General features: G+C 43.5%; 1 protein-coding gene across 2 annotated transcripts in view; it reads right to left on the reverse strand.

The window, feature by feature from the left end:
• The window catches only part of COX10 (cytochrome c oxidase assembly factor heme A:farnesyltransferase COX10), a 176,221-nt gene that overhangs the window by 39,253 nt on the left and 112,912 nt on the right, over positions 1–24,056 (reverse strand). For both annotated transcript variants that reach the window (XM_077327554.1, XM_077327555.1), the window contains exon 5: positions 23,459–23,529. In XM_077327554.1, coding sequence (XP_077183669.1) covers positions 23,459–23,529 — 71 coding nt within the window. The remainder of the gene's footprint in view (positions 1–23,458; positions 23,530–24,056) is intronic.

Below are 24,056 nucleotides of genomic sequence, written 5' to 3' on the forward strand. Positions count from 1 at the left end.
ATAGTGGCAACATACAAGTAGGAGCTAGCAATAGTACAAACACTAGATATGTTCAAATCCCCTGGGTCTGATGGTGTGCACCTAAGAGTGCTCAAAGAACTTTCTGGAGTGCTTGTGGAATCCTTGTCCATCATCATTAGGACCTCATGGAAGACTGTAGTAGTGCCAGAAGATTGGAGAACAGCAAATGTTATCCCAATCTTCATAGAAGGGAAGAGAGATGACCTGGGAAACTACAGTGACCTCAACTGCAGGGAAGATAATGGAGCAGATTTTAAAGGGGGCAATCTGCAAACACCTGAAAGACAATGTGTTGATCCAGGGAAGTCAGTTCAGATTTGTCTCCAATAGGTCCTATCAGACCAATGTGGTGTCCTTCTTAGAGTGATGAGCTTACTAGATCATGCTATTCAGTTGATGTTTACTTGGATTTCAGTAAGGCTTTTGACAAGGTTCCCCATGATGTTCTAATGGGTAAACTAGAGCAGGGGTAGTCAACCTGTGGTCCTCCAGATGTCCATGGACTACAATTCCCATGAGCCCCTACCACCATTTGCTGGCAGGGGCTCAGGGGAATTGTAGTCCATTAACATCTGGAGGACCACAGGTTGACTACCCCTGAACTAGAGGACTGTAGACTAGATTTTTGGATGGTTATGTAGATGGGGAACTGGCTAGAAAACCACACCCAAAGAGTGGTTGTCAATAGTATTTCATTAGATTGGAGGGATGTGAGCAGTGGAGCGCCACAGGGCTTAATACTAGGTCTGGTACTTTTCAACATTTTTATCAATGATCTGGAAGAGGGGGTGGAGAAACTCCTCATTAAATTTACCAATGACACCAAATTGGGAGGATTAGCGAACACTACAGGGTGTAAACTGCACGGAGCTTTTATTCCAACCCCAGATTGATTCAGTCCCTGCCCTCTACACAGAATGCGATTTCTGTTTTGATTTTGGGCAATTTTAATTTTCCCTCTGCACCAAGGAGGATTGATCTGGAGTCACCCTACTATTTCTTCGCCATATCCAGGAGTCCTTTTAATCCTCGACATTGGGATACTGCAGCTCAGAAAGCATGAGAAAGCACTCCCTCCGTGGTAGAGCAGTTCTGATTGGCCAGCTGACTCCGTGATAGAACAGTTCTGATGGGCCAGCTGACTCCGTGATACAGAAGCTCTGATTGGCTAAACCTGCGAAGCCAGCCAAGACTGCTAGGTTTTTTTTAAAGAGAAAGCCCTAATTTTCTTTCTGTAGAAGCTGCAGAAGCCCTTCTGTGGATAGAGATTTGCCTCATGGTTTTTTCCCCTCCCTTCTCTGCTGTCTTCAAGCCCCCCCCCCCATTCAAGAAAAGAAAGAAAGAAATAGGCTCTGTCTGGGTTTGGCTCCCTCCCCTTCTGAGTTTTCCCAATCAAGTGCACAACGCTTTTCTGTTTGAGTGGGGAGGGGGGGAAAAGGAAGACCCGAGTTGAAATCGATCTAAATTCAGCAGGATCCACACCGAAAAAAACAAAGTAAGTGCAGAATCAGCCCAGAAGATACAGAGTTAAACGAGAGCTGAATACGCTGAGAAGTGGGCAAATGAGAACAAGATGCAATTCAATAAGGAGAAGTGCAAAGTTCTACAGCTAGGTCACAAAAATGAGAAGCATGCATACTGGTTGTGAGATACACTTCTGGGTAGCATTGTGTATGAATGGAATCTTGGGGTACTTCTTGACTGTAAGCTAAATATGAGTAGACAATGTAATGACAGTAATCAAGGCAAATGTAGTCTTGGCCTGTATTAACAGTTATCACACTAAAATCACAGGATGTCATAGTCCCACTGTATACTTCATTGGTCAGTCCACACTTGGAGTACTGTGTGCAGTTCTGGAGGCTCACTTCATAAAGGATGTGGACAAAATGGAGAAGGGTGCAGAGGAGCGCAAAGAGGATGATCTGGGGCCTGGAGATTAAGCCCTGTGAGGAAAGGCTGAGGGACTTGGGAATGTTCAGCCTGGATAAGAGGAGGTTGAGAAGGGACATAATTACTCTTCTTTAAGTATTGGAAAGGTGGTCAGTTAGGGGAGGGCAGGGAGTTGTTCCTTGGCAGCAGAGGATAAGACCTGCAGTAATGTCTTTCAACTACATGCAGAACAGTATCAGCTAGATATCAGGAAAAAAATCCACAGTCAGAGTAGTTCAGCAGTGGAACTGGATGCCTAAGGAGGCGGTGAGCTCCCCCTCATTGGCAGTCTTCAAGCAGTGGCTGGACAGATACTTATTTGCGATGCTTTAGGCTGATCCTGCATTGAGCAGGGTGTTAGATTAGGTGGTCTGTGTGGCCCCTTCCAACTCTATGATTCTATGGTTTGAAAGCCCTTCATGGCCCTTGTCTCTCATATATGTGGGAACGCCTGTCCCTTATGTTCCACCATGAACATTATGCCTTTCTAAGCAAGGTCTTCTGAATGTGGCATCTTGCAAACGGGCAAAATCAACAATTTCCTGTGCACCTGCATTCTCTATTAAGGCTCCCACCTTATGGAAGGGCCTGCCTAAAGATGTCAGGAAGACTCCCTACTCCTAGCTTTCCACAAACTATAAAAATATAATTATTCAGGAGGGGTATTTTGCACCATAAATAATAACAATATACATCAGGAAGGTGTTTGGTTTAGGTGGTGGTTCTCCTAATGGCGCGACCCTTTAATATAGTTCCATATGTTGTGGTGAACCCCAACCATAAAATTATGCAAGTGTTTTTACAGAAATTAAACCGAAACTGGCCAATGGCGTGAAGATCCATTGTTCATGATTGTATATAAATTGTGTTTTTTCTGGGATTTCTCAGTTCAGCTCTGCTTCTTGTCCCACCATGCTGATCTTGCTCTTTTCTGCTGCTCCAGACAGACAAACGTTCTATCTTGATCTACCCCACAAGGCTGTTTTGTGGATGGCACCCACCCCCCAGCCAAGCTGCTTGCTCTGCCATGACCCCTGTGAAAGGGTTATTCGACCTTCAAAGGGTTGAGAACCACTGGGTTAAGGGATAGGAACTGTGGATGATACTACTGTGTACAGTAGATAGCCTGTAGCTTTAAGTATGATCCTACTATGTAATTTCTTCATTATTCTACTTGGTTTCAGATTTCTATAAACCAAATCTTATTGCACTGTTTACTGGATGTCCTATCCTGTAGGACATGCATAGCGTAATCTGCCTTGAAAGTGAGAAATATAAATGATCAAATAAAAAATATGATTTATGAATCATAAATGGCAAATCCTAATGTAAACCTTATTATAACCACTTTTAGAAAATCAATCCATCCTGGAACTTAGAAGAAAAGTCTTGGAGAAAACAAATATCTGTTGGATCCTTAATATGGCATTTGTACTCCAAGCTAAGATCATTTGATCTGCCATATTTGCCAGAAAATACTGGCTATGATAAAGTATTAAAAAACTGTACAAATTCATTTATTTCTGAAAAAGAAAATAGTTCAGTTCATAGTATTACAGTTTTGCTGCCAGGAGAGTATACAGCTGTTGTCTGGAAGGGTAATTTACCCATTTGAAGGCTATGAACTTTCCCAGATCCTAACCAATCTAGCTACAGATGTTCCATTTCCTGTGGCCAGAATATGTGACTTTAGCAACACTATAAACAAATCAGCAAACCAGTTAACGGACAATACTCAATTTCACATCCTTATTCAACACTAAAAGGATCCATTTTCATTAATATTTTCACACAAAGATCAAGAGTGACAATAAAGCATCATATACCAAAAAGAACTTTAAAAGAAATATCTCATTACTATCTTCACTCTTCATTCTTGTTTATTATTAAAAAATCACAAGAACATACAACTTTGGAGGATTTTGCATTGTTTGCCCTGAAAATTATCAGAGCCAACTCCTTTGCATGAACCAGTGATTAGGTCAGAGATACTGAACTCATTTTTTACGAGGATTGAATCAGACATAAATGTTACTTTGTCAGGCCAAGTCATGTTGCAATAAAATGTAATGCCAGATATCAGAGATATAAACTTTATAGATAGATGACACAGGCAAATCCAGTGAACAATATATATTTTTTTACTCAAAATGCAAACAAAAGCAAATGATTCCTAGGACTGAAAGGTAGCGATTTACTGGGGAATACACAAAAACCCCAATAAGTGGGGGAGACTTACATTTCTATACAAATCAGTTACTTTTTGAATATATTGGATTTTTAGGAGATGAGTCAATCTTTCTTGCAAGTAAATAAGCTAGATTTTCAGCACCTTTCCATATGCCCAGTCTCAACTGCCAAGTACAACTACGATCAGTCTCTTGCTCTTTGAAGATACTGAGAAGGCAAATCAGAATCTCCCCTTCATTACTACAATCCCCCACCCTGTAAGGTGGGTCAGGTTGAGTGGACAGCCCTTGGTGACTCAGACAACGGGGTCCTGGGTCAGGAGGAGGATGGGTGAGGTCTGAATCTGCTCTGCTAGATTTCTCATACTGCAATTCTCACTCCTCCTGTGTTCCCACAGAAGCAGTAGGCTGAGGGGAAGAGCTGATGGAGAGGCTGTTTACAAAATCTTCAACTGGTGCTTTTTTGTCATCCTATGATCCCTTTACCTTCATGGGTTGAGAACAAGTATCGGGGCGAAGGGAGATCATTGTGTGTGTGTCCCCCCCTCCCTGACACTCAGGTATGCCTCCCAGCTTTGTGGCTGTTCAAACATACAGCTGTAACAGTGGCGATCTTTCCCACCTTCATTCACTTCTGAGGTTAAGACATATTTCTCCACAGAGTGACACATTCAAAATGGCCATTGATTGCTCACTGAAAAGGGTCCTTCACTTCTGAGGTAAGAAAGGCATCTTGCTGGGTTTTCCGCACCATTCACTGAGGGAGGCAGGACAAAGCTTCTTCACTTCCTGTTTGCCTGAGGGGAAGAACCCTCCCACTAGTAGTTCGATATTTCCAGAGCTGAAGGAAACTCTCAATACCAATAATCATCGTAAATGTAATTGAAAAAAATAATCTCCAGAGTAATAACATGGAGAAGGAATTTGCAGGAAGTAGCAAATTAGTAAGAATTAACCAACAATGTTAGGCTGAACTCAGATCCACATATAATACATAACAGACTTAATGGTAGCCAACTGATTCTGCACCTGTATGGAGATGCAATGGGAGGGCAAAGATACCCTCCTTACCTCAGAAGAAAAGGTCCCTTTTTGGTAAGTAATTAATGATCATTCTCCTTCTGAGGCAGAGGGCATCTTGTGGGAACTCCCAGAACTAAACCCTGGGTGGGGCATCTCTGTCCACCTACAGAATGTGTTGTAACACCCATCTACCAAACACAGCTTCGGCAGAGCTATAGGTGTCCAATTTGTAATGTCTAACAAAAGTGGAGACAGAGAGCCAGGTGGTCGCTCTACAGATCTCCTCCACAGAGGCCTAATTAGAAAAGGCTGCATTAATTGCAGCTGGCCTAACTGAGTGGGCAGTAATGCCCTGTGGAATGGTCCATCCTTGTGCCTTGTAGGCCTCAGTTATGCAGGGTCTAATGCATCTGCTGATAGCTGGCTTAGAAAGGGGCTGTCCCAGTCTGGGAGATGATACAGAAATGAATATGAGCTCTGATTTTCTCAAGGTCTCTGCTTGAATTAGAAAGGCCTTGAGAGACTTGGAGAGGTCTAAGGTATGCCACTCTTTTTCTTTGGGCTGTGTCAGGTCCTGACAGAAGGTAGGCAAGACAATCTCTTGCCTTGGATGAAAAGGGGTATTAACCTTATTTCTAAATGACGGGTCCATCCGTAGGATCACTTCATCCCTGTGAAAGGTGCAAAGTTCTCCCAGTTCCAAAACTCTGCAGACCAAAGTGATCACAACCAAAAACATAGTTCTCATCCTCAAGAACCTTAGAGGAATGGACTGCACAGGCTCGAAAAGTGCTTTGGTTAATGCTGGTAATATCTCATGTAGATGCCATGTAGGGAAATGGTGATGGATGGGGGGGATCTCTAGTGGCCATTCCCTTTAGGAACCTGGTTATGTGCGAGTATCTAGCTAGTGCATGGTTGAATGGTTGCATGGTTGGATGACTGAAGCTAAAGCAGCAATCTGTCTATGCAGAGTGGCTGAACGCAACCCCCTAGCATGGCCTTCTGCGAAAAAATCCAGTATCAGATTGATGGATTCCAAATCCATAACTCTCTGCTTGTGTCTACACCAACGAGAAAAGGCTTTCCATGTGAAATTGTAAAGCCTATTGGTAGAGGCTCTTCTGGAGTCCAACATGATGTTAACAACTCCTATGGAATAACTACATGCCTTTAATGCCTCCTGTTCAACTGCCACGCAGTCAGATAAAACCACTCAGGTCGAGGGTGCCAAATGGGACCCTGAGACAGGAGATCTGGTGTGACAGGCAGCGTGAAGGGAAGACTGATGGCCAGTTGTAGAATTGTTGAGTACCACGATTTGCATGGCCATCTGGGAACCACAAAGATCACCTTTGCTTGAAGTAATAGAATTCATCTGAGTACCCTTGGAATGTCTGGGATTGGTGGAAAGGCATGCAAAAGGTTGGGAGGACAGGGGGAGGTTAAGGCATCTGTGAGTTCTACTTTCAGAAGAAAGTACCTCAAGGTGAACCTCTCTGTCTATCTGTTCAGGTAAATGGTGAACAGATCTGTGACAGGTACTCTGAACTTCTAGGTTAACAACTGAAAAATCTTTAGGTAGAGAGATCACTTGTCTTCTGAGATCTGCTAGCATCTGAGCCAGTCTGCTTGAACGTTGAATGTCTTTCACATGTTATGCTCTGACTGAACTCAGGTTGAGTTCTGCCCAGGACAGAACTAGTCTGGCTTCCCTCCGGAGAGCCACTGATCTGGAGCCACCTCAATTGTTCAAATATGCCCTGGCTGCGATGTTGCCCGTTTTCACCGGAACATTGGACTGCAGAATACTGTCCCTAAATGTAACAGAGCCAGACGTATGGCTCGGAGCTCTAGACTAGAACATTGATAGGAAGGGATCTCTCCCTCTCTGACCAGACCGCCAGAACTATTTGCTGACAGAGAACTGCTACCCACCCTGTGAGGCTTGCATCTGTGAACAGCTGCAACTCTGTCCCTACCATGAACACTCTGCCCTGGGATAGCTTCTTGGGCTTGGTCCACCACATGAACTCCTTCTTGACTTCCAAGGTGAGGAGGATGGACTTGTTGACCTTGTTTGAAATTTCTTGTTGATATGGCCTGAGCAATAACTGAAGTGTTCTGGAGTGCAGTCTGCCCCACCGGAGAGCTTGGGAGCGAGCTACCACAGTGCCTTGACAAGCTGCCATGGACATGGTGGTGAGAATATTTGATTGTGGGAGGAAAATGTTTAATTGAATTGTGTCTATTACAACTCTCAAGTGTTCTAGTCTCTAGAGAACTCTTGAGGATATTCACAAGGATATTCCCTGCAGAGCTCTTTGTTTTTGATTGGGTTTGACAGATTTGGCAGATTTGGGGATGAGATGTACCTGTCTGGTGGGAGGCGTATGAATTCTAGTTTGTACCCCGTTAGTTTGGTCTTCTTAGCCCAGGAATCCACCAGGGTTCCTGACTAGGCCTGCGTGAACAGGACCAGCCTCCCTCCCACTGGAGCAGACAGGGAGTAATGTTCTTTGAGGTTTGTTATCTGACTTGTTGGTCTGGGTGTTGAACTGCCTGGGAAATCAGGAAAGAGAATTACCTCTCCTGTTTTGGCCCAGATTCTGGAACCAGGATCCTCTCTTGGTCTCTTGGCAAAACCTTGTCAGTGTATGCTGGGCATGAAAGGAATAGTCAGAATAGCTGGAAGATTTCTTGTCTCCTCTGCGGATATACCTGGGCATAATTTTTTGCTTGTCCCTGGTTTCAACAAGCACCTTATTTAAAGCATTACCCACCAACATATTTCCCTGGAAGGGGTAAGCCATGACTATGGATTTAGAATTGTGGTCAGCTTGCAAGGCCTTTAGTCAAAGGCCATGGCAGACCGCAGAAGAAGCTGCCATAGATCTGGCAGTGTAGACCATAACTAAGGACGCGTCAGAGGAGAAAGAAGTGGTTTGAAGCATTCTCTGAATGCCTTAAAGCTCTCTCCTATTATCTTCTGGCAAAAGTTGTACTAATTTTCTGGCCCACACAATAGAGGCTCTATTAGTGATTGATAGAAGCTGCTCTGACCACCATGGCTTCATATGCCTTCTTCAATGAAAATTCTGCTTTCCTGTCCATTATATCTCTGAGAGACACCTGGCCATCTTCAGACAATAACCTCAACACCTGTAAGGCTACGATAGGCGTATCAATGAGGGGGGACCTGGAACTAAGCTACTTAATGAATCCTGTGAACTGTCTGTTGGACATGGGTTTACCCCATTCCTCCTTAACCTTCTCAAAGAACTGAGAAAAAGGAAACAGCTTTTCAGAAGACTCTATATGTGGAAAGAACTCTGAATTGCCTAATTTGTTAATGTTTGTCTCTGTAGGTTCAGGCATCTGTGGTACTGGCTGTTTTAGATCTACAGCAGCCAGCACCTTGCAGAGGAGGTTCTGATAATCCTCTGCCTGAAATAAATGCTTTGAAGGTTCAGGGAGCTTAATGTCTTCCTCAACCTCTTCCTCTCAAAGAAACTCCCCTTCCTCATGAGATGTACTGCCAGTGTCCATGGACTCTGTGTCCAGAGTGTCCACCTTGGCCCGTTTTTGTGCAGCTTTGGTGGGCCAAGGTTGTGTCATGTCAGCATGGGACAAAGGAACCCTCTAAGTCAGGATCATAGACATGGCCGGGGGCTTCAGTTGGGGCCTGAGGCAGATGAAACATCCCCTGCCTAACCTTAATGTCCATTTCCTCCCGCACTTAAAAAAATTTGCCCAGTCTGCAGGGGATGAGAGGTCCCAATCGACTCACATATCTTCCTTGATTAATCATTCCTTCAGCGCAATTCTGCTCCTAGGCTGACATGGCAGCACCGCCTGTGGCCGCTTGAGAAAGCAAGCCCGCCAGGGAAGGACAAAATGGCAGCTCATGTCTTTGTGGCATGTTTCCCGCTGTTTGCAGATCATCTGGCCTCAGCATAGAAGGAGCTCCCCCCCATCGCAGCCAGTGCAGCCCTGAGTGAGAATGTGCTGGCCAGGACCGCAGAATCATCTCTGAATAGAGGAGAGGGCGAATGGCCATATGACATAAACTTGTCCGATCGGCTCGTCATGTTGAAGTCGCTAGGCGGGAGGAGGGGGTGCAACTGAGAAGCATGCCAGCAAGTTCTCTCCAATGAGAGACAAAAAGCCCTTTCCCCTAGCCTGAATGGGCGTGAACAGGAACGTACTTGTTAGTTATATATCTCTAATCCTAAATAGAAGAAGGAAACAGGAGGACTTCTTTTTGTAGAGAATAATTAAGAGAAATAGAAATAGAAATAGGATAGATTAAAGATAGGAGAACAAATAGATAAGACCAAGCCAACTACAATGCACTTCCTTCAGAGGCAGGAAGAGAACTGGCAGAGGGCTCTTGCCTGAGGGCTCTTCCCCTAAGGGAAACAGGAAGTAAAGAAGCTTTGTCCTGCCTCCCTGAGTGTATGGTGGAGAAAACCCAGCAAGATGCCCCCTGCCTCAGAAGGAGAAGAGCCCAGTTGCTTCCCAATCCATGCTTCCTTGATCAACCTTCCTTCCCCCAACCCCATCCGTTCATTGGCAAACAGATGCTCTACACACCTGGTCTCGCCAACCCCCTTCCTCATGGTCACCATTTGAAAAAAACATGAAGTCAAGTGGTGTGGCAGGGTCAGTATTGGTCATTTCTCTGCCCCCACCCCATGTAGTGGCTTTGACAATCCTTGCTGAGCTGCCATCAAAGGAGGTGGAAGGGGAAAAAGCACCACACCTCTCTTTCTCCACCTTCACTGCCCACACTATGTGGTAGAAGAGAGGAGTTAAAATAATTCCTCTATTCAATTATTTAGTACAAGCCCTGACAATGTATGAACCAAGATGAACAATCTCACCTTCTACTTATGTTCCCAGAGTGTTAAAACGCCGCATATCCCCTTTGCAAACAAAGTGAGCAATGCTGGCACAACATTATCTACATATATACTTAAAGATGCTATATACCATCAAATACTTGTGCAGAAAACCTTGAAGATAATTAAGCTACCAGATACCAAAATATAGACAAACCAGTAAATAAATATCTAAATTCCATGGCATGGACAGGAAAGAGCCTGTCCACTTTCTGCAAGATTTACAGCACAACATTCATTGTGTCTTTATCAAGTAGATTCCAATAAAATGTGCAAGAGGGCTTTTTGTGTATCTTAGCCTCTGGAATGCAAACTGTGCAGCAATGACTATGCTAGCAAGGCCTAATTAAAGTGTAAGCCCTGGTATCTGACTTGCCAAGCTGATAATGTGTAAGCTGTCCCTTGTTTAAAGGCCTCATAAACTCAGTCATTTATAGAAGAAATGCACTTTTTACGTGACTTACAGTAAACAGAACTTAAGGTGCAAAGCATTTTCTATCCCAGGCAGTTCAGTAATGGACTTGCTGAGTGGTGTCATTTCTGAAACTACTTGGCACATGTTGAATAACGGGCACTGCTGTGGTTAAGTAAGATAAGGTTCCAAGCTATTAAAAAGAGAACAGAGTGCTGGGGAGCTGATTGTCTTAAACAAAATTTACAAATGCAGATATGAATAATTTGACAGACTACACAAGAGCAACACACAAGGAAATGGCAGGCTTATCTCAGAGACAAAATGTACTGCTACTTAACAACACAGACTGTTTTTTAAACATACCTTCTTACTCTGAAATGCCACTGCTGCCTTGTTCTTTCAATTAGAAGTTACACTCAGTTTACGGATATAGCATCATACGTTAAAAACTCCACTCTCCTTTGAATTCCAGAAGTTTTATTTGTGTACCTGTGCTTTGAGGCTAATATATACGTGCACTGCTGCTCTTATACTTTTATTTCCTGTCTCTTATCACCAGTCTCTCCTGGAACTCCTACCAAGCCACTTAAAGCATCTGCCCAGGCTACTGTAGGCATCTGTTTTTCTTGCAATCAAAAACTCTCCTAAGCTCTGAAACAATGGTTGATTATATCCCTGCTCCAAGGAATGGTAACTCACTCACTCCAACCTCATGGTAACTCACTCACTACAATGAGGAAGAATTTAGTAGCTAAAGTTTTACACTAAGGCAGGGGTGGCCAAACTGTGGCTCTCCAGATGTCCGTGGACTATTATTAACATGAAGTTGTACCAGCTCTTCTCAACTTTTTTACCATTGAGAACCCTCTGAAACATTCTTCAGGCTTCAAGAAGCCGCAGAAATGGTGCAATCATGCAGAATATGGTTGGGAAGCTGTGTACATGCCCACTCGAGGCCCCTTTGCTTCCCACTTCCTCTAGGCCCATCACTGGCCATTTTGAGGGTGGGAGGAGGTAAGCATGACCATCACCCAATAAATGTTTAACAATTTTATATACATAGACATAGACATAGACATAGACATAGACATAGACATATTTTTTTCAGGAAACCCTTCCAGGGCTGTCAAGAAACCTCAGGCTTTCCCCAAAATCTGCCCTGTACTATGATCTGGGAGATCCAGGTTCATCTCCCCAATATGATGCTGCAGCCTCCTGAGTGACCTTGAGCCAGTCACCCTCCAAACCCAATCTACTTCACAGGGCTGCTGTGAAAACAAAAAGGAGGAAGCAAGATTTATGTTGCAAGCTTCTTTGGATCCTCACTGAGGAAAACAGCAATGTATAAATAGCTGAACAACAACAACAAATTATTCATGACATGTGACACAGTCATGCTGTAGGTGGGGGATCTCTAACTTTTTTGAACCTGTTGGCACTTCTGAAATTCTGCACTGCGCAGTCATAAAGTGGCCGTCCTAGGAGGTACAGCCAGCTGCTGCAGCTGCCTTCAGTCACACAGTGGAAATCCTTGAGATAAAGTGGCAGCTGCTGCCCAAAAAGTTTTTTTTTTTTAAATATACACAACCAATCAAGTCTTCAATGGTCTATCACAGTGGTCCCCAACCCCCGGTCCGGAGACCGGTCCCAGTCCAGGGACCGGTCCTGGTCCGTGGATCAGTCGGTACCGGGCTGTGGCTCCTCCTCGTCCTGCCCCCCAGCTGCTGCCTTGGGGGCTGTCCTGCCACTCTGCCGCCAGCTCACCTTTGGTGCTCTCCAGGGGCCACCATGGCTGGAGCTCCCCCTTGGTGTGGCACTGCGCAGCTACTGCTGGCAGCAACCCCAGCGGGCGGCGGGAAGACAGGGGTGCTCGTGGGAGAGCAAGTGGAGCAGGGGGTCAGGCAGCGGTGGCGACGTCCCTAGGCAAAAGACTACCCCCCCGGGCCTCAGTGAAATTGTCAAGTGTTGACCGGTCCCCGGTGATAAAAAGGTTGGGGAGCACTGGTCCATCAGAAGACTTGCTGGGCAAAAGCCCCACTTAGTCCCGTCCCACTTTCTTATAATTCTTGGAGGGTAGTGGGAAAGGTGTTCATAGGCACCAAGTTGGAGACCACTGAAGTAGAGATTCCCTTTGAAATTTGGATTAAAAGAAAAAAACTAGCTGACTAAAGCATATATATTCTGCTGAATTTCCCATAAACAAAAAACATATAATACTTTTTATCATGACTAACCAAAACAACACAATGCAACACACTGAGTTCCAAAATACTTTTATCTGGCTGACATTTATTAGGGCAATGGCAACAAATTTTAAAAAATCATGCTTTAATAAGCTTTAATTAAGATCATGCCTTAATAAGCCTTTTTCCTCCCTTCCCTTTTAAAACATCCAACCTGATGAGAATTCAAAAGTTCAGTGAGTGTGTCGTGTCAATTTGTTTTCCAATTCATAAAAAGGAATTACATGACTTTTGTTTTTAGATTTTGTTATGGACCAACAGGGCTACCTATTTAAAAAAAAAATTGTTATGACATCCTATGGTACTCTAACCTTAGCAAAGTACGAGCATGAAATGTTCTACCAGTACCCTGTGTGTCTTTGTGCCAGTACACTTTCAATACTGGTTTTCTTTTTTTATCCAGATAAAACTTCCAACAGGAGATTTGCATGTCTGCCATGCTGGCTAATTATTTTGGTCTGTGGCACAATAGATGGGAATCCAGAAATCTACTTCCCCATGGCTAGTTCTGAAGAAAAGGAAGTTGTCTGCCATTATTTCTTCTAAAAAATGGAATTGGCATAAATGGTGCGTCCCCAAAGGCCTGTTCATATTGGAGGTCATAATCACAAGGATTATAGGATACAATCGTTACGCTCCTTCAAACGAACTAGGCCCTACCCCTTACTGTGCAGCTGACACAGAAGGCTAAGACAACTCCATTAGGAGTGCATATCGCTACTCAGCAGTGGTCCGCAGAAGCAGATGGAGGGCTATTTACACAAATGCACCATGACTCCTGGCTTATACATGAGCATCTGGGATGTTTCCTAATGTGATCTGATGCACAATGCACTCAAATTTATCAACTGTCCCAAATGCAATTAAAGCCCCTGATAAATAATTCCATGGCAAAGGCCACACAGCTGAACTGCAAAGCAGCAAGGCATGAGGGGTCAAATTGTTCAGCAGAATTTCTTTTTAACAAACAGGACTGTTTATAAAGGAATGTCTCTACCAAGTTGCTGCAGAGTTGTTTTTAGACAGTGCGGTCATCTGAAACTGGGAGATGAAAGGCTAGCAGCTTCTGCAATCTTCATTTCAAGAGAAATAACTTGAAATGCCCCACACATTTGATAAATAAAAATCATGTGCAGAATCAATTTGTGAACATAAAAGCCCTCACTGACTATAAAGCACACAACCTACATTGTCTGCTGATAGATAACTGCTGATATTCCTATTCCCTTTTGGGATACCAAAATATGAAGTATATCATTCCATTAGTCCACCCTTTGATGTGACTTTTTTCTCAGTGAAGTGCCTTGAGGATTTTCCCTTCATTGTCTGTAATGTGGGTAACTGAAGAAGGGGAGGGAGGAAACCATCTTCTGCTTAAAAGGCAAGGGCAATATTTTCATGAGTAATTGGACATGTCAAAATATGAAGCTGCCATTAAAATTTCTTGTTTACAACATACAAGCAACGTCAGCTTCCTTCTCTTCAGTGGGAAACTTGGAAGAACAGGGACATAACACACATGTTTTTACACAATTCTATTAAAAGTTTTGTACCACTAGGGTAAAACTGCATTTGAAAAATAACAGTTATTCTCTCTTGAACTACGTTGTTTTCAGAAGACAAAACCCCCACAACACATGGAGTATTTGTGGTTTTCCACCCTAAACTAATTATCCAATAATATCTCTTTAGAACTGAGCCAGTTGTACGTCAGAGCCTTTAACTACACAACATGATAAAGTTCAGGGTTTGTGTCTCCTCTCTCTATGCTGCTAAGATGACAGAAGATGCTGCTCCTTTCAGGCCTCTCTCTACTGCACCATAACATTATTAAACACACAGGGACAGCTTTTGAGGTAATGCAGTGACTAAGGTAGCATTGCAGAGAAGGGAATGTGGCATCTAGCACAGAAAACAACTAATACTTCCCACCGCCCAGGTTTGAACACTGAATGGCAGAAAGAATATAGACATTCAAGCACAAAAACTGGAAAGGAGATTTTAAGTGTTTGGGCTCTGGTGACATTTACATCTATCTTCCTGGCTCTTGTCTAAATACCTAACTCAAAATTGCAACTTGAAGTAGTACTAATTACTATTTTATTTCCGGGACCCAAAGAACAGTATGACTTGTTTTACACACTGAAAATGGATTTTAGGCTCATCATAACAAACTACAGTTCAGCTTAGTGATGCTTTCAAAAGCAGACGGTGACCTGGCATGGGATCGTAATATTTGAAACCAATCTGAAAGCTTTTATTCAAGTCATGCCGAAGAAGTTCTCTAGAGTTTAGTTCTTATTCTGATTGGATTTGGGGGAGGGGGAAGGTTTATTTTATATATGGTACAGTGATTATGGATCCAGTGAATCTGGGTGATTATGGTATGAAGGATCTCCAATAAGGGGCTACTGCCACAGGACTCTAAAACTGGAGCTGGATCTAAGATAAACCATTTTACTACAAACTTCTTGATATGGCCTGTTTAGTTTTACTGCACAAAACTAAAATGTCAATACATTGCTAAGTACATACTATTTTAACATTCATAACACATCTCCCAAAGGGATCAACATTTTTGAGCCTGTAGGCACCTTTGGAATTTTGAAAAGAGATAGTGAGTGCCATCTCAAAATGGCTGATGCAGAAGGTCAAATACACTAGCTCCCACCACACTTTGCACAAGAGTCAAAGAAAGGGGATAAAAATAAATAGACACCCCCACCGTGGAGGGCAAGGGAGAAGGCGGGGGGGGGATAAAAAGAAAGAAAGATGGAAAGGGGAATAGAACCGCAAGACCAGTTTTTTAATCCATCCGCATGCACCTCCAGTGGTTGCAGCTGATATTGCACAGCCATTGGAAATCATTTCATTTGAACAAGGGCAGACAATAGCAAGTGCTGTCTAACAACATCTTCACAGTGGTTCTGAAAAGCAAAATGGGTGTGGGGAAAGTCCTGGCAAGTACCATGGTGTCCACAGGGACCATGTTGGGGAACCATGGTATAGCCTGTTCCAGTAACTCTTGAACCCAGCCACTGCAGCAATGATTTAAAAATTCAGATGCTGCTCTCTAGTGACTGAAGCCTATAAAACACTGACCTGAAGCAAAGTGAAGGTCTTTTCTTTTGGACTCTCCACAGTAGGGATAGGCACAAACTGGGGAAATGCAGTTTGGTTTGTGACTAAACTGGGAGGCTTGTCCACAAACCCAACTGGTTCATAGGTTGTGGCTCTGCAAACCCTGCAGCTGTTTCAGGCTATCTTATGCAGCCCCTTTAAATTCTAGAGCAGTGATTTTCAGACTTTTGAACATGGAGGACTTTTGAATCTTCAGGCTTAGAAGACCCCTGGAAGTGGTCAGCTCCGTGATGCCCTCCAGAAGTTGTATGTCATCAGACACTCCCACTGGAGGTGACATCACCATACCACAGAGAGTGGTGTTACCAGGCCTCTTAGTGTGTCACCAGAATTGACATATCTATTAGATTCATTCCACCTACATTTGACTTTTATACATTGCTAGAGAAGCCAACCTCCAGGAGGGACCTGGCAATCTCAAAAAAGTACAAACTGATCTCCTTTGATTCATGAACAGAACAATACCTGCACTCTGAGCTGGCTGGCTGTGTGCTCTTCTTCAAGGAAAATGTGCCTGAGGTAGATTTGAGAGTCTGTGGCCAATGACTGAGTGAGGGAGCCAGACCTCTCAGGGCAAGGCATCCTCCCTCCACCAGAAACCTTGGGCCCAGCTGCAGCTTCTTTCTCCTCACCTCCCTGCAGTGTAACATTGCAGAAGCCAGCCCTGCTCTGGGAATATTCACAAGATGGGCTGCCAGTTAACAATAAAACATGAGGGAGGCCATGATGGATCAATCCAGTCCTCTGTGTCACACAAACACCAAATCCCAGGGATCATCAAGAGGTCTACCAGCAGGGCCAGAACTCCAAAAGCCCACCCGCTTTTGCCCCCCAAGCACCAAGAAAAACAGCATTATTGGTCCAGTCATAAGAGCAGTGGCCCATCCAGTACTCTACTCTGTGTCACACAGTGGCCAAATCCCAAGGACCATCAGGAGCCCTTGAGCCACACAGGGAAGGCTGCATGAACTGTAAATCCCCAGAGTCTCTGTACCAGAAACCAACCAATGGGGAAGGGCTTCTGGAGTTCTGGTCCTGCTGGGGGACCTCCTGATGGCCCCTTGATTTTGGCCAATCTGTGACACAGAGCACTGGACTGGATGTGTGGCAGAGTGCTGGACTGGATGGGCCACTGGCCTGATACAACTTGGCTTCTCTTATATACCTGACCAGAGTGCAGGTATAATTCTGTTCATGAAGCAAAGGAGATCAGTTTGTACTTCTTTGAGATTGTCATGTCCCCCTTAAAGGTTGGCATCTCTAGCAACATGTGAAAGTTAATAATAGAACAAAATAAAGTGCTTGCTATATAAGAAGTTCGTTTCACTTTTGTTTGTGTGCACTAAATAGCAAACCTTGCCTGAGTAAAACAAGGAAGCATTCATCTCAGCTGTCATAAAGCCCATCATGCACAGCAGCAATTCTCAGGGAAAGTGATCTGTGTGATTTGAAGGTGTCTTTGGGAGATCTCCAGGCAACACCAGGGGGTTGGCAAGACCTGAGAATATATTTTCCCAGTGGCAGAAATGTCTGCCAGGGCAAGGGGAAACCTGGGAAGAAAGGAATCCTTGTGCAGACTGTGTACAGTCTTTGTACTGGATCCAGGTGTAGTAACTCTCAGCTAGGGATGCAAACCTCCAGGTGGGATGTGGGGATCCCCCCGGAATGACAGCTCATCTCCAGATGACAGAGATCAGTTTCATGGAGAAAAAGGTTGTTTTGGAGGGCAGACACAATTTGGATCTGGGAACCCTTTCCTCCACTCTGCTGCCAGATCCAGGCTGGGAAATTACTGAGATGTGGGGATGGAGCTTGGGAAGAACAGGGACCTCAGTGGGGTACAAAGCCATTCAGAATTCATTCTTCAAAATCCCCATCTACCATCACCCCCATATGCTCCAGAACCATCAAACGCCCCATTCAAATGCACACGTAAATCCCTTTCATGACTGAAACTGCCCTGCAGCCCAGGCCCCCTTGACCCCTACTTTGAAACTTCAATTGAGGAACATCCTCTGCTTTAGTCCACACCCTCATTACTTTCATTCTTATGCATGCAAGGCTCTGGTCCTCAGGACACTGGAGTCTCCCCCACCCCCACCCCTGCCTAAAGGTGACTGGAAGGAGAGATTTGGGGGGGGCTTCCTTAGCCCCCCCCCCCCCCCCCGGAAACAGGCTTTTGCATGTCCTGCCTAAAGCCAGGAAAGAGAAGGGGACACTCTCAAGGGGACTCCTCCTAGCAGGAGGCTCGCAGGGAGGCTGCTGTTGAGGGAGAGGGAAGGGGGGGGGGATAGAAACAGTTGCTTTCCCTGCAATCTTTGAAATGCTTTCTGAAGAGGGAGGAAGCCCTGTTAGAGTGCTTCAAAGCATGCATTTGCCTTCATCACCTTCCCTCCCCCTGAACCATTTGTGAAGAGGGCAAGCAGGAAGAGAGGGATCCCCATGAGCAGCCCCATCCTGAAGCAGCCATGGAGGAAGGGCAGAGCCAGACTGAAGCAGTCCGGTCCTTCCTCCCAGGTCTAGGTGCTGCACCTGGTAAAAGGGGGCTTCTCTCATCTTCCTCCTTCACCTGCAGCCCTGAAAGGGTTATACTCAACCACCACTTCCGAGAGTGGCCAAGCAAGGCGGAGAGGGAAGGAGGCTCAGCCATTGAAAGGCCAAATAGACCGGGGGTGGGGGTGGGGGTGGGGGTGGGCAGGGCAGCCTGGCAGCTAAGGGATCCTGGGGAAGTTTCCTCCCAAGTAAGTTGAGTGTGTACAGTCTTATATTAGAGTGTTTGAATTAGCTGCGGACCCTGTGTATACTTGCCAGGGACCTCTGGGGGTCCCTGGACCCTTGGTTGGGAATGACTGTTCTTAGAGGGACTACATAAGGCAACCTGAAACAGCTGCATGGCAGGGAGTGCCTCTGCGCCACGCTGCTGTTTTTGCAGTTTTCACAGGATACAGAACACAGAGGGTTAAAAGGGCTCAGGGACCCTTTTAAAACCCTGCTTTTGCTCCATCCATGAACTACTATGAGCTACACAAAATGCTCTAAACGTTTGTGATACCAGAGCCATCATGAACCTCTTTTGCCAAACTATGAAAAGGGCAAAATAATGAATTTTGCTCTGTGGTTCAGTTCATGCCCATCCCTACTCCATAGTTGTCAGTTAACTGGGGGAGAGGGGAAGTGGATACAGTTGACACCTAAAGCTCTAGATGTGAAACTGCAGACATGTCCTGGTTTATAGCAAGATAAGGAATGCAAAGATTGTACACTGGGAGAAAACTAACCCTGGGAATTTTGAAGAACCCACAAAATGCAAGTATAAGTTTTGTAGTGAAGTACGCAATCTTGTTAGAAAATCGCTCAATATGTTTATCAACGGACTATAAATAGGAAGAAATAATTAAATACAAAAAATTGATATGGATAAAGTATCAGAGGTATACTGGATTGAATCCAGCAGAGAAATCAGCGGAAGTAGCACAGGTGTTTGTGGTGATTCCCTCCTCCCAGCAGTCTCTTCTGCCCCCACAGAAAGTTGACTCCCAAGGAAGTAGAATCCTTGTGGAATATCAGTTATGAAGGTCGAAGGTGAGAGAGGAGTGCAATCACACACCTCTCTCTTCCACAAATGCAACTCTACTGATGGATAATGGGTAATTTGGATCCCTTCTCTCTCTTCACTGCATCCTCTCTACAGTAGTCCACACAGAGAGAAAATGTGCAGTAACAGATGCCTATCAAATATCATACAAAGCTATTCTAAAACAGAATTTGAAATAGAAGGGGAAAGTAGTAAATTTAGTGTAGTGGTTAGGAGTGTGGACTTCTAATCTGGTGAGACAGGTTCGATTTTTCCCTCCCCCACATGCAGCCAGCTGGGTGACCTTAGGCTCACCCATGGCGCTGATAAAACTGTTCTGACCGAGCAGTGATATCAGGACTCTCTCAGCCTCACCTACCTCACAGGGTGTCTGTTGTGGGAAGAGAAAAGGGAAGGTGACTGTGAGTCGCTTTGAGCCTCCTTCAGGTAGAGAAAAGCAGCATATAAGAACCAACTCTTCTTCTTTTTCATGTATGTGTGTGTGTACATATGTAAATTTAACAAGAGTCTTGTCCTCCTTTAAATAGGATGAATTAAGAATAAAAATGAGCACTTGGAGGGATGGAATTCCACTCTGATGGTTTGCTCCAGCATGGGGCTGACTGGCCACTAATTTCACTGGAAGTAAACAACAAAAGATAGATGATAAGGCAGTCATGGAAGATTCATTGGGTATAAATTGAGTTTTAGTTACCAGTTTTGCGAGCAATGGGTTTCCCAGCTCAGCAGCCTGTGCCAAATTAGTAGGGTGTCAGAGAGAATTTCCTTACTGAGTAGGTGTCCTTAGATTTACTGCACCAAGGGGTTAAACTAAAAGGATAAGAACAGACTAGACCAGGATTAAATACAATGCTTTGAAGACACACAGAACTCTTTGTACATACCCCAAACTTTTTTGGAATGATTCCCAGAATTTAACACAACAGCCATTTAAACACTATTTTCCCATCTCTGTGCTGTTTTGACTAGAATTGGGTATAAACAGATTTTTTTTTACAGTAAATATGTAATATGTCGGCAACAAACGTAAGTCTTAGTATATGTATACACTGACAGAGAACAGGTTTGATCATGATTCCCACCTGTATCTACGCAAGAATCATGTACCTTTTATGTACTTCATGGGCTGGGGGAGGGGAGGGAGTACACAGAGATCATGCCCTACAGGCCTCAGGATGGCTCAGAAAAAATATTTTGGTGATAAGAAGGGGGAGGAGTTTAAATTCACAAATGGTATTTTAGGATGCAACTCCCTTTTACTTGAATTTTGGCTATACCTACACTTTGGCTCATTGTGTGCTCAACAGATGTTCTCATTAGAATATTTCCCATGATGTTTTTAAAATAAAATTAACTGAACTTAGAAATCTGGAATTAGCACCATCTTACTGAACAAATCGGAACAAGTTTTCCAAAGTACTCTATTTACAATGAGAGTGAATTTACCCCCAAGGCTTGATTTACTATTTTGTTTCAATTTTCATGTAATTTCATCCATCACTTTTTTCCAATCCTCCAAAGATGATGGATAAAACACAGAAATAAATAGGACCAACTGTTCACAAATGCCTGAGGGAAAACATAATTTTGTTATAAATAATTCTTGGCACAAATCATGGAAATGCTATCTGAAAATTGTTTGTTGAATCGTTTATGAATAAGGGCTTTAGTTTAAAGTTTGCAAATAAAGTGTAGTGTGCACCCCCCAAAAAAAATTGGAATTCAATACTTTAAGAAAATAAACAGACATACAAATAAAAATCAAGGTTGTTTTAAGTTTCTGTTCAAACAGGAGCCCCATGGGATGCTGGCATTTTATTTGTATGAATACACTGTCCAGAAAGAGCGCACAAACTGAGGCATATGTTTTTAAATTCTTTTCTTAAAATATCACCAGCAAAAGTATTTTCTGATTTATCTTTAAAAAAACTAAATAAGGAAAAGGGAAAACAGATAAACCAGCAATGTTTTACACAAATTGAAAGAATGTGTAGTTTTTAGTAGTATCCTAAAGATCCTCTAATACAAAATAGCACACAAAATTCAATTATTTTCAGAAAACAAAAGTTAAACTTACTGGTAACTATTGTTCATTGAGTAACTTCTGTGCAGACACACAGGAAGACAGGAAGATGAGAAAGCCTGTCGGTGGATAGGACTTTACAGCTAACTGTCTCCAGTGGGTGCTGCACACCAGAGCCAGAAGCTTGTTCCTGTCCAAGGACCATGTGCTCCTGTGCAGCAGCGCCCCTCCTGCCAGTTCCTCTAGTACAGCTGAAGCCAGAGCAGGAAGGGTATGTAAGCCTGCACAGAAGGTACTCGATGAACAATAGTTACAGGTAAGTACAATTTTGTTTTCATCAACAATCTTCTGTGCAATCCCACAAAGGGACTCTAGCAAGCTACTCATCAGGCAGTGGGGCTTGAACAGTGAATGCCTTGCCCACTTGACACTCATTTGTTGCCTGAAGAGCCAATGCATAGTGATATGTCTGCCAATGATCAGGTGAAACTCTGGGAGTATGAGTCCCTTCTGTTCCCCCATGTCAAATACCTGGCCTAGTTAAGGGACAGAGAATATTTTAAATACTTGATATGTGACTAAAGGAAATGCTGTATTGTTATTTTTAGATATGTCTGCTGCATTTTATTTTATTTTAAGAAACACTTCTCTGCTGCCTTTTCCACTAAATAAGATCCCCGGGACAGCCACCAAAATATTTTTAAAAACCTCAGCATTAAAATAGAATTAAAAATAAAGTCATGAAATAATTCGATAAAAACATGAACACACAAATGCATATAACACTGCTACCAGGGAGCATAATCAATAAAATTATTGGGGGCATGCCAAACAAAACAATTATTTGCTGGCAGAAGACAATGATAGAGGGAGACACAGAAATCTTGCTGAGGACAGAGTTCCAAGGTTTTGGTGCTACAACCCAGAAGGCCCTTTGAAAATGACTGGAGGAGACAGGTAGATTCATATGGGAGAACGTGGCCCTTTAGATATGATAGTCCTAAGCCATATCATGTTTTAAAGATTAATTAACAGCACCTTGAATTTGGGCCTAGAAGCAAATTGTGGGCCATTATATCAGGAACAAGACTGGAGGCATATTATCTGAATCACCCACTCTTTATGACTCATTCTGACTGCATCATTCTACACCAGCTGGAGCTTCCAAACAGTCTTCAAGAGCAGCCCCACAAAGAACACATTGCAGTAATCTAATCCAGATGTTACCATGGCATGCACCATAGTGGCAAGATATTTCCCACTTGATATAATGCCATTTTGTTGAACCACTTAGAGTGTAATTTTGGCATCACTGGCACTGCAATTATTTCAGTTTTTCCTATGTCAAAGAGATAGCAAATTCTACCCTGGGAAAGCTGTAGCTGACATTTTGGGAACTGTATTCTGTATACATATAAATACAATTTGCCATATAGGGATGTGATGGTGGAGAAGCAGCCAACACCACCAGCATGTCAAGCTCACAGATTCCATCCCTTTGCTATAAGAGATCGAGGACAGAAAACCAACAGTAAACCTTTACAAATTTTAGATTTTTTAAGAAAAATCTTTTGACTGTGGGTGATCCATAATTACTTTCTTGGCAGTTAATACTCCACAGCTAGGGTCAGCTGCTTGCTTGTAAAACTGAAGTACATAGCTTACTTTGTCTGGGAGATTACACAAGAACACCTGGAAATGTGCAACTCTTAATTTGTACAACTACAAAGGCCCTGGCACAATATCTGCTGAACATGATGAGAGGGCAAGCCAATAGGTTTCCCATGTGGCATTATAAGCTTTCAGAGTCATCAAAGCACAGAAAAAAATGGTATCTTTTCCAGGTCTTTTGTTCTTTAAGTTGACATATTTGCTTATCTAAACACAAGGGAAGTCAGAAGGCTGGGGAAATCTATAAAAGGAACAATGAGATTCATTACTCATTCTGGGGAGCAGGTGTGCACGGCCTTACCTGATCTGTCCTCGTACCAGGGGCCTGTTTTTTGTCCTGTTCATATTTGAGTCAAATGGAACCTCAAAGAACTGCACAAAAGAAAAAAGTAAGAAAGATGACTTTAAGGGATGCCAGAGACCATTCAAACCATAGAACAGACTGACTGTTTTTGCAGGTGCTTTGGTCTTCATTTGAGAAGATTCCAAAGGGCAACTGAAACAGCAAACTATTTTACATTCACCTTGAAAGTCAACATTAAAACTTTTGGCATTTCCTTAAAAGAGAGGGGGAATCCTACCCACAGTACAATAAAAAAAAAAATGTTCTCTAAGACATCTGAAGTAACCTCTCCTCCTTCCAAGTTCTATCCTTGACATATTTGGCATGGCTTTAGAGATGCACATATCATAAAAGCAACCATCTTCCTTCTTCAGCACTCAGTTATTCAGCACTGATTAAACCGCATACTCTTCATTCAAAGATTTCATTCTAAATGTTTTCAAGAACACCCAGCTTCAGAAACCCATCACACAACCAAGAATCAAGCAAACTGGAAAAGTGCTACTGCAACTGAATTAGAAGAATGTGTAGTATGGGTTGGGGAGAAACAGTTTAG

Source organism: Paroedura picta, chromosome 3 (genome assembly GCF_049243985.1).
Source record: "Paroedura picta isolate Pp20150507F chromosome 3, Ppicta_v3.0, whole genome shotgun sequence".
NCBI lineage: Eukaryota > Metazoa > Chordata > Lepidosauria > Squamata > Gekkonidae > Paroedura > Paroedura picta.